The 17402-nt window shown below is 49.6% G+C and overlaps 1 protein-coding gene across 1 annotated transcript; it reads right to left on the reverse strand.

Moving 5' to 3' along the window:
• Nucleotides 1–882: 882 nt before the first annotated feature.
• Nucleotides 883–17008, reverse strand: LOC101690472 (cartilage intermediate layer protein). Its single transcript, XM_004758676.3, has 9 exons — nucleotides 16707–17008; nucleotides 15044–15212; nucleotides 12974–13066; nucleotides 12037–12306; nucleotides 9967–10146; nucleotides 9276–9590; nucleotides 8387–8495; nucleotides 6608–6765; nucleotides 883–3949 (listed from the first exon to the last, which is right to left on the reverse strand). Exons 2-9 carry the CDS (start codon nucleotides 15129–15131, stop codon nucleotides 1581–1583), a joined length of 3582 nt encoding a protein of 1193 aa, XP_004758733.1. The 5' UTR covers nucleotides 15132–15212; nucleotides 16707–17008; the 3' UTR covers nucleotides 883–1580.
• Between the last annotated feature and the right edge of the window lie 394 nt (nucleotides 17009–17402).

Here is a 17402-nt window from a genome sequence, read left to right on the forward strand (position 1 = left end):
GATTACTCTGGCCTCAACCACTGGCCTCTGATTTACTATTTTATTTATTTTTTATTTTTATTTTTTTTAAAGATTTTATTTATTTGACAGAGAGAGACACATGAGAAAGGGAACACCAGCAGGGGGAGTAGGAGAGGGAGAACCAGGCTTCCCACTGAGCAGGGAGCCTGATGTGGGGCTTGATATGGGGCTAGATCCCAGGACCCTGGCATCATGACCTGAGCCGAAGGCAGATGCCTAATGACTGAACCACCCAGGCAACCCTGATTTACTATTTTAAACCAGATACTTTTTCCAAAAACAAAGCCCTGTCCATTTGGACCAATTGTTTTACTCAAGGGACAGGGGCTATTATACACAGCAGAGATCTGGTATCTGGAAAAGCTAGGTGTCTTTAGAAGAGCTTGGAATAAAATTTAAAAGAAAAAAAGCCCATCATTTCTGAGTGAGGTCAGCCAGCACAGCTGGAAAAAGCAGCAGGCAGTGGGGGGGTTGCTGAAGGAGCACTTGGCCAGCTTACCTGATCCTGGGCCAAGCCATTGTATAAGCTCCTCAGTATTGGAAAGAAAGAAAGAAAGAAAAAAAAAATGGGACATGTTTTTAGCTTTGCTCAGGAGCCCAGAACATACTCACAACTCCAGGAATCTCTGCTCTTCTCTGCAAGTGGAAAATATGATCCATGAGAACAAACTTGATCACTGACTGGAGTGTTGCCTAGTTACTCAACCCTGTAACTGGCTGGGGGCGGGGTGGGGGTGGTGGTGGAGGGGGTGGCGGTGTGGAACTGTGCCTCATGCCACCTTGTGACCACTGTCCAGAATCTCTGTCCCTCTGAGCACCTGGCTCTCTTTATTGGTTAAGAGACAGGACAGGGGCCTCAGAAACGAGTATAAAATGCGCATTTATTGACATCTGCTCTGGAATACACTGGGCTTTTAGGAAGAACAAAAGTAAATGTAAAGGGAAATGCACTAATATAATTAACAACCTATTGCAGTTGTAGGTGTGAAGTGTTCTTTCCAGACTTGGAAGAGGAACTACGATTACCCTATATTCAACAGCTTAACATGGAATGTATACTAGAGTTCCAAACTCAGCAAAGAAATAAATAAGTTATTTACATTTCAAGTAAAAAATTGTAGTTTATTCCTTTATTTCACCACGATTTATATGTGTGAACTGTGATAGAGGCCTTGCTGACATCTTGTAGACCAAGGCCAAGAAATATGCCTTATTATTGGTTATTTGGTCTTTATCATCAGATTATCATTATCATAGAGGTGAGCGAAACACTGCAAAAAAAGAAGGAAGTACATTTTCGTTGTTGGCCACAGACTTTACCAATGGCCAATTTCTTGTGTTTCTTTTAAAGAACAGGACAAAAAGACTTTATTTTGACATTGGGTGGGGGCGCTAGGTGCCAATCAGTATCATGGGATAAAGACAGTAAATAAAGGCATGAAGAAACAAACAAGCAAACTTCCCCAGAACAGGTGTGCTTAAATTAACCAAGTGACAGTTTGTGCATCAGTCTCACAATGGCTGTTGCATGAGGTGGGGGAAGAAAAGTACCACGAGACTTAGTTGTTCCGAGGCTGCGAAGCGAGCCCCAGAAACCTCGGAGAGGCCACTGCTTCGCGCCTGCGCTGGCCACGCCTACTAGCCCGCTGCAGTCTCCGCGAGGGCATTCTTCCTCTGCCACTGTTTGTGGCAGGGGGCCGGGCAGAGGGGCTTTGGAGGTACTGGAAGGCACTCTGGCGGCCCACCTGCCTCTCTACGCAGTTAAAGGTCAGGGCCACTCCCACGTTGCTCTTCATGACTCTGGAGGAGCCATCAGATGTGCCATCAAAGCACCGGCCAAGAGCAATCTCCTTGGCCACACGAGGGTCCTGGTCAGTGACGGTATAGATGCCATAGTTGTGGCCCAGTGGATCCAGGGGTGCCAGCATGGTGTACTCGCTGGTGTCATTATTGACTGCTAGTGGTAGGTGGTTGACCAGGTACTCATGAAGCATGGAGTTAACGCTGGCTCGATGGCAGCTGCCCTGAGGGATGACCTTCACCAGTGTGCGGTCCACACGGTCCTGGTCATAGAGCATCCCACTGCACTTGAACTCTAAACAGGCAGATGAGACATTGGGCTGGTCCCTGTCCCGTGTGCTTTTCACATCCCGGATTCCATACAACTTCCCCACTGTCCGCCGGTGTGTGCCCCCCATGTTGCGGGATCGTACATTCACCTCCACTGGCCCCACAATCTTCACCTTGATGTAGCAGGCCCTGAACTCCATTGGCTTGGGCCACCATGCCAGGTAGTCTTCAGTCCAGCTCATAGGGTCATCCTCATTGAAGGGTACAGTATTGTAGTCATACCGATCTCCCTCAATCTGGTAGAACCGGAAGTGGGCTGCACTGGGTGGGGCCTCCTCACATGCCCGGAGGTTCTCAAAGGCATAGATGGGCCCATTGCTCTCCTCGGCTGAATTGGGCCGTGGCTTGGCCATGCTAATCTGGAAAGCTGTCTTCTTCACCCGTGGGTCCTCATGATCTGTCCGACGGTATTTGAGCTTATTGAGATAGGGCTGTGGGACACCAATTGCATTTGGGTTGAATTTAGGAAAAGACTGTACTGCTTCCAGTTCTTCCCCAGCTAGGCTTGCCAAGACATAGGCAGAATACGCATCAGGGGACTCGTCATCGCAGAAGGCAGGGACACAAGCCCCATTGGGGCCTGTGATGACACTGTCAAAGCGGCCCCAGGCCCTGGGGTTGGATGAGAAGCCAGTCCTGGGCTCCAGGTTGATCACAGAGACCACAACCCCCTGGATCTGCTCACTGGGCAAGAACCTCTCACTCCGGTAGGCCCTAACCTTGATAAAGCACCTCCTGCTTTCTGGGACATCTAAATTAAAGAGCCTCCTTTCACGGATCTCCATGTTGCCTACCAGGAAGGTTCTCGCTTCCCTTTTGCCCCGCCTTTGGCTTTCAAATTTGAAGTCACCTTCCTCCTCCCACAACCCTGTGTCTGGGTTGAGTGACCAGAGTTTCATTGTGGGCACATGCTCTGGCATCTTGACCTGGGTCGAGTCAAGGTGGACCTTCACCTTGCCAACATTAAGTGACTCTGAGGTGGCCTCGTCTGTGAAGTCCACAGAGAACATGCCATATGTCCGAAGGGGGAAGGTGTCTCCTTCATCACTGATGAAGTTCAGGTCACTCTGGGCAGCTGTGGCTGTGGAAATATTACGGGGATCCAGGAAGGTCACACTGGCCTTTACTTTTCCTGTGTAGGGCTCCCCATTCTGCCTGTAGAAGCTCTTGGATGGGATCTCCAGCTCAGCCATAGGGTCTTCTCCAGCCACCTCCCCAAGGGGGATAATGTTGGTGTCCATGGCCTCCAACGTGATGGGCTCTTTCTTCCGAAGCATTTTGATCTCATGGAACACTGCACTCCCCTTCTTGTTGAAGGGCAGCACTTTAGTGGTATTGACGAACTTCTGCAATCTGTCCACAAATGTGAGCACCAGCCTCTCTGTGTCCTGGGGAACATGGAGGGTGAAAGTGCCTTTGTAGCCAGTCATGCTCACACGGTTGCCCCCCAGGTACACGTGGCCAAAGCGCATGGGTTCCCCATTGTCAGCAGCACTGACGCGGCCACGCACAATACTCCGGGTCTCTGTACACCGCTGGCAGCTGCACTCCATGGCCACCTTGGTGGGCAGCGTGTACCCACTGCACTGGATCTCCCTTTCCTCTGTTTTGGAGATGCCACAGCAGTGCTCCACGGCATCCCGGCACCTAATCCCGTTATCCTGCTGCCCTGCACAGGTCTTGACAGGGCAATGGCCCACGTCATAGTAAAAAGAGTTGGTGGCATTCTGGAAGCAATCATGGGGCAGCCGGATAAGGTAGCTCTCAGGGGTTGGATTGCAAGGAGTCTCATCAGTGGCTGTGGAGGGAATGGTATGCATATTAAAAGAAAGTTCATGTCCTGCGCAAAGTGTACCCTTATCTCACCTCTCTGTGGGGCTTTATGGTTTTCAAAGTACTTGCATCTCCATGATCCTGATTCTCACAGAACTCTTCTGAGAGAGATGGAATAACCATCATTTTTTAAATCATTTCTTTTAAAAGATTTTATTTATTTATTTGTCAGAGAGAGAGAGTACAAGTGGGGAGAAGCAGGCAGAGGGAGAAGCAAGCATCCCACTGAGCAAAGAGCCTGACTCGGGACTCAAACCCAGGACTCTGGGATCATGACCCGAGCTGAAGGCAGATGCTTAACTGACTGAGCCACCCAGGTGTCCCTAGAATTGAATAGCCATTATTAATCCATATGTGGATCCATATGTATGTATGGATCATACATCCATAATGTATGTATATATATACATACATACATATATGGAAACAGAGTTGGTTACTGAGACCATCAGAGTCATGGTTCTTGATAGAGGGGTATGGAAAATTTGTGAGAGTGTTTTGAGTACCACTAAAATTGAGAGTGCTACTGGCATGTAGTGGGCAGGGTGGGGGATGGGCATTGCCACTCTGTGTCTTGCAATGGCCTAGCACTGCTCAGCATGAAGAATTTGTCTGTATGAAGTTCACGTATCCCAGCAGACACATTCATATATGTGGAAAACCTGTTTAAAATGATCATAGCCTACTATTTTTTCTGTGGCTTTAACCATACGTTGAATTTTTAAAGAATGCAACTGCCTTATAAATCAAGTTAAGATTGTACTTGGTTTAGCTTGGAACTATACCCAGAATTGTTCCTTATCTCAAGAAAACTGCCTACCTGCCCCAATATTAACCAAGGAATGTGAACCACCAAAACAATACCCCTGTATTCATCAGGATTTGTAGCTGTTGCATTCGTGGTGACTGGATTTAAGTGCAAGTATCTGACCTCTTTGGTTAGCCTTTTCATGTTGCTATGCCAAAAAACATTTATACATCGGAATATATACACTGTTTTGAATAAGAGTCATTTTCTTTTTCCTTGATGTTATAGTTTAGGCCACATGCACACGTATTTAGAAATTATATGTACTTATCATCTACCAGTTTGACTTCAGAATGATAAGGTGATGTTAAAGATAACTGTTACAGGTGGGAGCAGTGGTTTTATGGATTGGGAACCACTGTCAAGGGAGCTTAACATCTCTGCAGTGGTCCTAGTGCCTTGTGTCCTGTCTGCCCTGAGGTTTGGTGTTCGGCATTCTCGGAGTCTGTGAAATATTCCAGAATGCTTCCAATACATTTTCTCTCTCTTGCCTTTTGTTTAGTTTTGTTTAGACCAATTATTATTATTATTGTTATTTTATTTGAGAGAGAGAGAGCGAGCAGGGAGCCAGAAGTGGGGGCTCCATCTCAGGACCCGAGGATCATGACCTGAGTGGAAGGCAGATGCCCAACCGACTGAACCATCCAGATGCCCCTAGGCCAATTATTAAGATCTCCTCCTCCCTGCCCTTCCACCCCACACATTGCAAGTATATGTTCCTGATTGGTCTTGGCCTCCAGTCTTTCCCCTTCCAGATCACTTCCTTTTTTTTTTTTTTTTAAGATTTTATTTATTTATTTGACAGACAGCAATCACAAGTAGGCAGAGAGGCAGGCAGAGAGAGAGGAAGAAGCAGGCTCCCTGCTGAGCAGAGAGCCCAATGTGGGGCTCGATCCCAGGACCCTGGGATCATGACCTGAGCTGAAGGCAGAGGCTTTAACCCACTGAGCCACCCAGGTGCCCCTCCAGATCACTGCTTAAAGCCAGCTCTAATCAGGTCCCCTTTTCCTGTAAACCTTTGCTCATGTGGGCCCTCGATCTAGAATGCCCCCACCTCCATACACACAGTACTTGGCCATTATTCAAGACCAGAGGTTCACAACATGGGCTGCAAATTAGAATCACCAGGAGGAGATTTTAATCTGTGCATGCCTAGACTGTGTCCCAAACCCATGACATCATATTCTGGAGGTAAGACCCAGTCATCAGTATTTTAAAAATTCAGCAGGTGATCCCAATGAGTAGCCAAGGCTGTGACCCACTATTTAAACTCCAGCTGAGGGATGCCTGGGTGGCTCAGTTGGTTAAGCAGCTGCCTTCAGCTCAGGTCATGATCCCAGCATTCTGGGATCAAGTCCCACATCAGGCTCCTTGCTTGCCAGGGAACCTGCTTCTCCCTCTGCCTCTGCCTGCCATTCTGTCTGCCTGTGGTTGCTCTTTCTCTCTCTCTGACAAAATAAATAAATAAAATCTTTGGAAAAACAAACAAACAAACAAACTCCAGCTGAAAAGCTGACCCCTCAAGCAGTCCTCCATGGTTGCTCACACTGAAAGGTCTTTGTGTCTCATCTTATCTCCTGTTTCAGTGCATTTTTCTATCTTTACTTATTTGTCTCTTATTTCTATTTCTTCACCTCTCCCTGGACTGGCAGCTCTGTGAGGGTAGGATTTAGGACTGAGATCTTTGTGTCTTAGAGGGTACAGCACTGTGTACAGCACAGAAAAGCCCGAGCTATTACTGCCCAGATATGGCCACTGGGGTGCTTCCCCCACCCTGTGGCCCTGTGGCAGACTTGGGGACGCTGACAGGCTTACCTATGACAGTCAACTGGGCCACCCGCGACTTCACAGCCCCCGAGTCACTCTGGGCCTTGCAGAAGTACTCTCCAGCCTGGTCCTGTCGTAGGTTCCTCAGCACTAGCTTGCTCTCATGCTTGTAGAGGGAGGGGTCCAGCAGTGTGTCATTGTGGTACCTGCAAGGAATGGAGGGACAGAGGCTGAGGGGATGATGGGAGGGCAGGTACCCGTGGGGAGGAGGCCAGGAGCAAGCCGCTGGAGAGGCAGATGATGCCTGGGGCCCTGCAGATGCCAATATCACTTGTGACTCAGCTCATCCAAGAGCACTGCTGACCAAGGACTCAAGGGATTTCATTCTGAGTCCCTGCCTCACTACTACCCAGCTATTGGTCCTTAGACAAATCCTCTCACCTCCCTGAGCTTTAGCTTCCTGGTCTATGTTTCCCTCGCTGACTTCACAGAATTACTGGGAGCATCAGACAAGATAATGGCTGTAAATTATCTGTGAAGGATAAAAAAGGACTCACAGTCCTGGGGGACTCTGACCTTGTGTGTGTTTTGCTAGGGAATCTTGTTCTGTGCCCCAAGAATATACAAGCCAGGACCCTGAGACCAGAGCTGCTCTGTGGAGACCCCAGCTTCAAGAGGTTAATGACAGAGTTGGTTGTCTGGGTGGCCTTGACCCCACTGGCACCCACTTTTAAATGCCAACTCATGAGTTCTGTGCCAGAGCCTTACTAATAACTTATCCTGTTGGTTATTGTTATGATTAATACTAAGCCCACACCCCTGTAGAGAACCTATCAAACTCAACACCCAAAGAACAAGTAATCCAATCAAGAAATGGGCAGAAGACATGAACAGACATTTCTGCAAAGAAGGCATCCAAATGGCCTAAAGACGCATGAAAAAGTGCTCTGCATCACTCGGCATCAGGGAAATACAAATCAAAATCACAGTGAGATACCACCTCACACCAGTCAGGAAGGCTAAAATGAAGAAGTCAGGAAATGACAGATGTTGGCAAGGATGCAGAGAGGGGAACCCTCCTACGTTATTGGTAGGAATGCAAGCTGGTGCAGCCACTCTGGAAAACAGTGTGGAGATTCCTCAGAAGGTTGAAAATAGAGCTACCCTATGAAGCAGCAATTGCACTACTGGGTATTTACCCCAAAGATACAAATGTAGTGATCTGAAGGGGCACTTACACCCCAATGTTTATAGCAGCAATGTCCACAATAGCCAAACTATGGAAAGAGCCTAGATGTCCATCAACAGATGAATGGATAAAGATGTGGTATAATTATACAATGGAATATTATGTTGCCATAAAAAAAAACCCTGATAACTTGCATTTGCAACAATGGAACTAGAGGGCATTACGCTGAGTGAAATAAGTCAATCAGAGAAAGACAGCTATCATATGATCTCACCAATATGAGGAATTTGAGAAACAAGACAGAGGATGCTAGGGGAAGGGAGCGAAAAATGAAACAAGATGAAACCAGTGAGGGAGACAAGCCATAAGAGGCTCCTAATCTCAGGAAACAAACTGAGGGTTGCTGGAGTGGAGGGGGGTTAGAGGGATGGGGTGACTGGGTAATGGACACTGGCGAGGGTATGTATTGTGATAAGTGCTATGAATTGTGTAAGACTCATGAATCACAGGCCTATACTCCTGAAACAAATAATACATTATATGATAATAAAATATAATAATAATAATAAGTCCAGACTCATTGAAAGAAAGGTCCGGTTTCTAAGAAGACTTGGCAAGGAAACTGGCAGAACACTCACCAGAAATACTTGTCTGGACTGGGCTTCCCTATGGCCTTACAGCACAGGGACACACTCTGCGCAGCTCTCCGTGCTTTTGTCTCTGGGTTCATCACGATGTATGGAGTCTCTGGGACAGGAGATAAGAAAAGGTGATTTGGTTTTTTCTTTGTGGCAGATTGTCTAGAGCCTTGCTCCCTCAAGTTCTTTGTCATGCGTTAAAATTGTATGACCTTACATGTACTCCCACCCCTAGCTCCTCCTCTAAGGGAAGTGGTCCAGAATGGAGTCCACCCACTCCACACCCTCCGCCTAGAATCAGCTTCGGTGGCCTCTCAGGCAGCCTTTGGGTGGGGCAGTAGAGAACCAAGGGGCCCTTGTGCAAGCCAAGATTCCTGAGCACTGCCATTAGGACAGAGCTGGCTGTTTTGAGTAGAACAATACTCACATTCCGCTGCTTCCAGCAGAATATGCCGGCCACTCTGCACCATTTCTGGTTTCCCCCAGCCTCTTTCTCTCTATACTCTCTATAATTGACTATTTTAGATAAGGTGGTCAGGGAAAAATTCATACATTTGAGAGAACAAGTCGTGTCAATAATCTGTAGGAAGAACACTCCAAGCAGAGCATATGGCAAGTGCAAAGGCCTGAGGCAGAAGTGTGTCTGCATGTTTGAGGAACAGCTAGGAGGCTATTCTGACTGGAATAGAGTGACTCAGTGGGGTGGAAGGGAGAGTAATGGGAGAGGAGAACAGAGAAGTAATGGGCAAGCCAGATGATGTAGAGCTTTGTGGGTCGTGGTAAAGATCCGGGAATTTACTCTGTAAACTGGGAAGCCAGCTCTTAGCACTATGATCCCTTTATTTAAAAGTCCAGCCTTCCTGTCCAGCCCTACCCCAGAGAACAGTACCTGCCCTCATGAACTCCGCATTGACAGTGGCTGCCTTTAGGCTAGTCTTGGGCATTGTGAGCATGATAGGGGCAAACTTGGCCTTTGTGATCTTCAGAATGCTTTTGCCATCAGGGCACAAGCCAGGGACCCGGAACCTCCCACTGCTGTCTGTCTTGGTCAGTGGCTTAGGCTTCTTGGTCAGCAGGTAGACGGTGGCTCCTGAGGCTGGGGCACCCCCAGGGAGGGAGACAGCTCCGTGTAGCATGAAGTCCTGGCACATGCATGCATCGCAGTCAGCATTCACCTGGCCCATGGGGCAGGTCAGGTCACAGGCTGTGGAAGAAGGGGACACATCAGGAGGGCTTATATGGATTCTGGCTCTCCTTCAGGCATCTCTCAGCCTGTGGACTCACTTATGCTTCCCCTCCCACTTAGGTCTGTGTTACCTTTCCTTATCAGCCTGCTTGACTAATTCCTCCTCATTCTTCCAGACAGGAAGCCACCCTTGATTCTCCTAAGTTATTATTGACCCTGCTCTGTGCTCCCACATTATCCTCTACATTCCCCATCAGAGCACATAACAGATACTCATTTAATACTTGGTGAATGAAAGAATGAGTGAATCAGTCTGTCTGACCCTCTGTTCTATTCCTCTAGGCTGCTTCAACTCAGTCACATGCCTTCCCAGTACCAGGAGCAAGAGAAGCACCTGTACAGGCCTCGTCCATGCAGAGGCGACCCTCCTCAGAGGCCTCATCGCACAGTGACACCGTCTCGGCTAAGCAGGTACGTGTTCGGGTCTGGACTCCAGTGTGACCACAAGCAGCAGAACACTTGCTCCAGGAAGACCATGGGCTCCAGATGCGCTCTGTGTCTCGGCGCAGGGACCCTGCAAGAGGATCGACAGATGGCCTGACTTGCCTCCAGAGGGGACTCTGTCAGGAAATCTGCCTCTGAGGCTGTTTTATGTCAGAAAGACAGGGTTTCTGTTCATGTCATAGATGGCACTGATATTTATATTTACTGCAATGAGTTTTCCAATGGAGGGAAGTCAAGAGTCCTGAGGAAGTGGTGTCTCTAATTTGCACAAAGGTACCATTTGGGCCAGGGGTGGCTCTGAGAGGGACTTGTTGGTGAAGCACTGGGACCTGGATATGCTGTCTTCTTTTTTTTTTTTTTTTTTTTTTAAGATTTATTTATTTGACAGAGAGAAATCACAAGTAGACAGAGAGGCAGCCAGAGAGAGAGAGAGAGGGAAGCAGGCTCCCTGCTGAGCAGAGAGCCCGATGCGGGACTCGATCCCAGGACCCTGAGATCATGACCTGAGCCGAAGGCGGCGGCTTAATCCACTGAGCCACCCAGGCGCCCTGGATATGCTGTCTTAAGATGTGCAGGGATAGCGCCATTTTCCCTCTCATCATTGTGGAAATAGTCATACATTCCTGTGAAAGGGCTCCCTCCTGGTCAGGGTCTGGGACTCCAGTGACTCAGACCTCACACTCTCCCCCTCACCTCTGCTCTGAGGCCTGTGTGTGGGAATGGGGTCCTCGGACATTGCCCAGCCTGAGCTCTGGGTGGCCGCCACTGCCACCAGAGCCTGTGGGGCCAGGCTGTGCACACTGGCAGAGTGTCCAGCTGAGAAGTGGGCAGCCTTGTAGCGGACTCTATGTGGAGAGGGAGGGCGTCACGCATGAACTCTTGGACTCTGTAGACATAGATGTGAGTTCAAATCCCAGCTCCCCACTTAACAGCTGCAAAATTGTGAGAAATCACCTAACCTCTCCAGACCTGGAGTAACTTGTCAAAATGGAGATTAAAGAGTAATGAATATAATGACTATGTGCCAGTGTCTGGCACATAGAAACAATAATAGAAACTATCACTTAGTGAAAGTTGACTTGGGTTAAACCCTCTACATTCCTTATCGCATTTAATCCTCATAAAAGCCCACATCAAGATGTACTAATATTTACTAATATTACTAATACTTCCCCTGTTCTATTGGGAGAAACCTGAGGCTCAGAGAGCTTCAGAAAATTCACCTAAGGGGCACCTGGGTGGCTCAGTCTGTTGAGTGTCTGCCTTTGGCTCACATTGTGATCTCTGGGTCCTGAAATGAATCCCACATCAGGCTCCCTGCTCAGCAGGGAGTCTGCTTCTTCCTCTCCCTCTCCTTCTGCCCTTCCCCACCGTTCATTCTCTCTCTCTCAAATAAATAAATAAAATCTTCTAAAAAAATGATGAAATTACATTTTTTACAAAAGAAAATAAAGAGAATTTGCTTAAGGAACACTGTTCAGATGGTAGACCCAGGATTCAAATGCAAGAAGCCCAACTCCAGAGCCTGTCGTCTTCACCTCTTTGCTGCCCACACTCAATAAACAGAAAGTCCCCATTGAGGGGTGCCTGGGTGGCTCAGTGGGTTAAAGCCTCTGCCTTCTGCTCAGGTCATGATCCCAGGTCCTGGGATCGAGCCCCGCATCGGGCTCTCTGCTCGGCAGGGAGCCTGCTTCCTCCTCTCTCTCTGCTTGCCTCTCTGCTTACTTGTGATCTCTCTCTGTCAAATAAATAAATAAAATCTTAAAAAAAGAAAGTCCCTATTGACAGAGAACACTCTTGGGAAGATCATGGCTCTCATCATAGTAATGTGTTACTCTGGGGGAGTTAAAGCCTGTGGTATGTGTGTGACATCCTGAGTTTCAGTGGCCAGATGCCCATCGTGGCCTCTCCCTGTGCCAAGGCTGTGGGAGGTAGGGGGTCCGGGTCTGTCCGGGCTTACCTGGTGGGCAGAGGAAGCGCACCGTATAATTGGAGCAGTTCTGACCAGGCTGCTGCTCCCTGTTGAGGCACCAGAAGCCCTCACGGGGACTGCCATGGACCACCTGGCCAGTGCTGCCTGCAGGCATCCAGTCGGTGGTCCGAGCCTCTAGCCGCAGGGGCCGAGCACACACCCGGTCCCCATAGTAGAATTGAATGGCGTCCAGCCGCTCATAGTCACCCTGCCCGCCTGGGTGGTCGATGTTGAACCAGGTTGTCCACTCCCCAGGACCTGAGAGGTAGAGGCAGGTCAGAGAAAGACAGGCCCCAGAGCCTCAGGGGTGCTCCCTCCTTCCTCCCTGCTTAACTCCTGGGACTCACTTCCGATACCTCTCACCCACCAGCATTGGTCTCTGACGCTGTGGCATCTACATCTCCAGCATCCCTCCAGCCTTTTAACCTTCTTCTGTTCCCGCCACTCCATTAAAGCTCTCAGCAGCCTGGCTGTACCATGTCAGTAACTCCCTGCCTGGTCTTTCTACTTCCAAGTTCCCGCTCTCCCCACCTCCCAGCCCTCACTGACACAGCAGTCAGGGTGAGCTTTCTCCGGGTGGCTTGGACCCCACCACTCCCCAGCTTTAAATGCCTTAGCCAGGCATTCAGTGTAAGCTGGACCCTGCTCTCTCTCCATCCTCATCTCCCTCCCGCCCCCCATCTCCCACCAGCCTGTGCTCTGGTTCCAGCAAGCTCTGTACCATTCCTGAATATGTCAGGCAGCTTCACATTCTAAGCTGTCCTATTTCCTAGGTCTGTCTGCCTGGACGGAGATGTAGGTTAAATGCTTTGTCAAAGTGGGTTTCCATGGAAACCATGACACTGTGCCCTGGCTTCGGAGATTCTCGCTGCAAGCTCAGTAAAGATCCCCTCTCTTGACCCTCCCTGCTCCAACCACAACTCACTTTCCAGAGAGTCAACAGGTTTGGCAAAGATGCTGGAGGTCCTCCTCCCAGGCTGGACTCTTCTTACCGACTGGGTGAGCATCGTCTGCCTCCCTGAGGGCAAGGAGGAGAAGTGAGAAGTCAGGACTGATAGGGATAAGGACTCAGCTGCATCCTGCTACCCCAGCCTTTCAAGATGCAGGGAAGCAGGTGATGGGGGTGGGTGGAGCAAGAGCATTGGACAAGCGTTCAAACCTCTGCTCTGCCACTATCTAGCTGTGCAACCTCATGAAGCTTTATTCTTCTGATTGCATTTCCCAAAACACAGGGCTGCATTAACCATTGCTACATCATAGGGTTCTGGTGCCTTCTCAGGGTGATGGTCAATGTAAAGAGACCCGGCATGGAGTGCAGGCTCAGCCAATGGTAGTTGTCTTACTGCTCTTGTTCTAGAAACAGATCATGAGATGTTGCTGAGCGGCCAGTGAGCTGGGGCTCCTATGATGGGATCTGGGCATGTCCTTCTTGGCAGAACGGAGCCCTATTTTCCTCATCTGTAAAATGGAGATACTAGTTCCCATCTCAGAGGGTGGCGGTCCAGTAGGCATGAGAATTTCATGAGGTGACCCAAGTAAACATCTCTGAAGTATACAGAGATTGAAAGTGTGAGATCCAGGGACACCTGGGTGGCTCAGTAGGTTAAGCCGCTGCCTTCAGCTCGGGTCATGATCTCAGGGTCCTGGGATCGAGCCCCGCATCGGGCTCTCTGCTCGGTGGGGAGCCTGCTTCCCCCTCTCTCTTTGTCTGCCTCTCCGCCTACTTGTGATCTCTCTGTCAAATAAATAAAATTAAAAAAAAAAAAAAAGAAAGAAAGAAAGTGTGAGATCCAGAGGCTCTGCCACGTCCTGTTTGACCTTGAGCCAGATACTTGACTCATTTGACCCCTGTTCCCTCATCATAAAATGAGGACAATAATAGTTCTTGCCTCAAAGGATTTTGGAGATTAAATAAACTCATTCACAAAATCCACTCAGAGTAATGCCTAGCATGGTGCTTGCTGAATAAGTGTTAGCAACTCTGGAAGAGGGGTACAGGGTCCTTAGCCCACAAGCAACTTCCAGCCCCACCCCATCTGAGGTGGGATTGGGGGTTCCCAAGGGGGGAGGAGAAGGAGAGCCGAGAACAGACAAGCTCTGAAAAGCAATTAACTCTCGTGCAAGGAGCCAAATCAGAATTCTCTATGCTGCTTAATTGGGGTGATAGGAACTCTTTTAATCAAACTAATCTGATTTCCCCTCAGATGGCTGAATGTTAATCATCTTTACAAACAGCAGCTGTCAGGGTGGAAAGAGCAAGGTGGGAGGTGGGTGCGTGCAGGGTTTGGCAAGATGCTGAGACAGCCTTTGTTCCTTCGTGAGTACTCACAAAGGCTCAAGTGCAGGCAGCTTTACAAGGGGGTTTTGAGTGTTTTTTTGCCCTACTTGAGGAGGTAGTTAAACATCAGGAGAGGCAGAAGAGATGGAAGAGAGCATACAGGGCAGGGCTGGGAGCGCTGATGCTCAGATGCACGAGGTTATGCCCATGCACCCTACCTATTCCTTCAGGAACTCAGTGTCACCAGAGGATAGGGTCAGAGGACAAGGGGACTAGAAGAGGGTCTGGTGTCTGTGAAATTCAGCCGCACAATGAAAGTGAGCTTTAAGCTGGAAGAATTTTTATGACACTAAAACCAGAGCACACCGCAACCTGCTTCTGAGAACCCGGTGATCCCTTGTGATTCCCTTTTGCTTTGACTCCCAGGAATCCCATAGCTAAATTTAGCACCTAGAGGTGATAACCCTTTTATCCTTTTTCCTCCCTTTGAGTGATAGCTAATTCCCCTCTTCATTTAAAAGATTCTGTCCTGTGAGTTTTAATATTTGGAAACTATCTCAAATTCTCCTGGGAAACAAGCAGATATACATTATTAATAAGTCTATAAACCAGCCTGAAGTCTTACGGCCATTGCTGAGGCCCCTACTTGGTTCGCAGACCAGATATGACTTCGCTATGACACAGAGGCTTGGGAGGGAGCAGATATTTAGCCCATACCTGACACAGAGGTGACTTCCAGGACCAGGAAGAAGAACACCCAGGCCTTGGTCCCCGCCATCTTTCCCCCAGGCCCTATGGGAAACATGGCAGGAGATGGGTGAGGGTACTTCAGATTTGGGTCCTCCTTGGAACGTAGTCTCCTGGGAAGTCGCTCAGATCCAGTGACCTGCAAAGAATCAAAGCTGATCAGGTCCCACATTTCTGTAGCATCTCTTATGGCTTGAGCAGAACTATTTCTTGACCTATCAAGGGTGGAAGGGTAGACAGAATAAAGTCTCATGGGAGGTAACACCTGCCCAAGTTGTGAATCTGGGCAGCTTAGGAGGTGCAGAGGCTCAGGAGTTCAAATAAGGCAAAGCTGGATTCAGATCCAGGCTCTAGGACCCCACATCCTGATGAGGCATAAGGGAGAGCAGGGGTGAGGAGGTACCTTGCCAGTGAGGAGGGGCTTGGGCTTACACCCAGCAGCCTCTTGAGTGACTCATGTATCACTTCCAAAACCTTGGCTTCGGGGCATGTTTTGGTGGGGCTCACACTCTTGCACCAAGGGGCTATCCGTGAATACCATGCTGCCCAGCCTTGACTGCCATGGCCCCTCGCAGGACAGGCAAGATGTGGAGGGGGCAGATGCTTCAGATGCATGATATCCATAAACACATTCCCCGATGTGCACAGCCTGCAGCTGGAACACATTTCTAACCTGTTTGTTGGGGCCTGGCGTGGAGTTACACAGCTGGGAGCTCCCTGAAGGAGAGCAGAGGGGATACACTGTGTGAAGCCAGGCGTCCCCAGTAACTGGTAAGCATGGGTTAGGGGCTGTAAGAGCCAGGAGAAGAAAGTGGGCTTGACAATAAAGGCAAAGATCCATGGGGTGTAGCCCAGGCTCTTGCTCATTTCTATCTCTCCCCAGAGCTCTGGCCAACCCAGAATCTGACCAGTTCCTGGAGATTCAAAAGTGACTCCATTCAATGTCCAAAGTCCAGGGTGTGGTGGGAAAGAGGAGATTCTTCCTTTCCAGGGGGGAAAAAGATGTAAAAGCGCTTGGCTGTCTCAGGAGAAGAACAAACCAATCCCACATTGCAGATCTTCTAGCTCTAAGCCCACTAACCTTCCCCCCAGCTCCCCCGCTCCACCACCTTCTTTTTCTCAGTCAAGGGAACAGAGGCATAGGGGTCCCCAAGGTCCCCATTGCATGTCTTACCCCAAGCTCCTGGGCTTGGAGCAGGGAGCTGAATGCTACACAGCATTCAGTCTGAGACCACTCTAAGACTGTCTGGGAGGCCAAGGTGGCCTGAGACACCTTGTGGAAAAACCATTTCCCATCTGGCAGCCCACAGAAGTTTCCTCAGCATATGCTCTGTTAGTTAGGCTCCCCATCCCACGCTCCGCAGAACTCTCGGACAAAGCAGACTGGCTGACCGCAAGAAAGAAAGCAGATGCTCAGAGGTACAGACCCTGACTGGGACCATTTGAGAGTCCCTGACCTCAGGTGAAGGAGGGGGAGGGCTTTGGACCAGTAAGGGGGAAAAGAGAGAACTTCAAAGCAAAAAGGGGGGGCTCTTCTCTGGGGGAGAAGCAGGGTGATCTGGGAAGGGCAGGAGTAGCTAAGCGGGGCAGAGAAATGCAGGCATGGGGTGAGGAAAATGGGAGTGGAGCTCACCGTGTCCTGAGCGGGACTCCTCAGCTGGGGGTTTCAAGTCTTCGCCTCTCCTGTCCAGCCTCCAGGCCTTATATAGCGCAGCTGGTGGCTCAGCCCGTGGCAGTGCGCCAGGGGAAGCGCGGCGAAACCAGATCTGAGCATGGGGAAGCTCAGCCTCCCCATCCCCTCCCCACATCCCCTGGAGCTCCCAGAGGCCCGGATTTCGCTTCAGGATCCTTAGAGTGAGAGGCTGCAGGACCTGGGGAGAGGCCAGGTGGGCAGGGGCCTGGGGCTCCACAGACCGGAGCAGAGAGATACATGGAGGGTCAGGGTGGGTCTTGGGAGCAGCCCTGGGCAGGGGCCAAGGGCTAATTTACATCTGGGCAGCATTTCATTGCTTGGGGGTGGGGGTGTTGTGTGCTCTTGCTTAAGCTTTGCTTGCTGATCCCCCACATTCCCCTGACCCGCCCCTGCAGAGAAAGAACTTTGCTGGTGTTAGCACATACTTCAAACTCTCTTAGGCACACCAGTCACCTGGTCTCCCAAATGGGGGTGCCTGGTCTGAGCTGGGGAACTACTCAGCTTCTCTGGACCCGGAGGGAGCACTGGGAGAAATTTAGAAGGGAAAGGGACAAAGGAATTAGAGGACACAGGATGTCACCTGGTGAGAATAGTTCCTCCTTGCTTGTACCTACTTCCATCGGGGGCCTGTCTATG

The sequence above is a fragment of the Mustela putorius genome, unplaced genomic scaffold (genome assembly GCF_011764305.1).
Source record: "Mustela putorius furo isolate JIRA1106 unplaced genomic scaffold, ASM1176430v1.1 tig00003896_pilon_pilon_pilon, whole genome shotgun sequence".
In the NCBI taxonomy this organism is placed as follows: domain Eukaryota; kingdom Metazoa; phylum Chordata; class Mammalia; order Carnivora; family Mustelidae; genus Mustela; species Mustela putorius.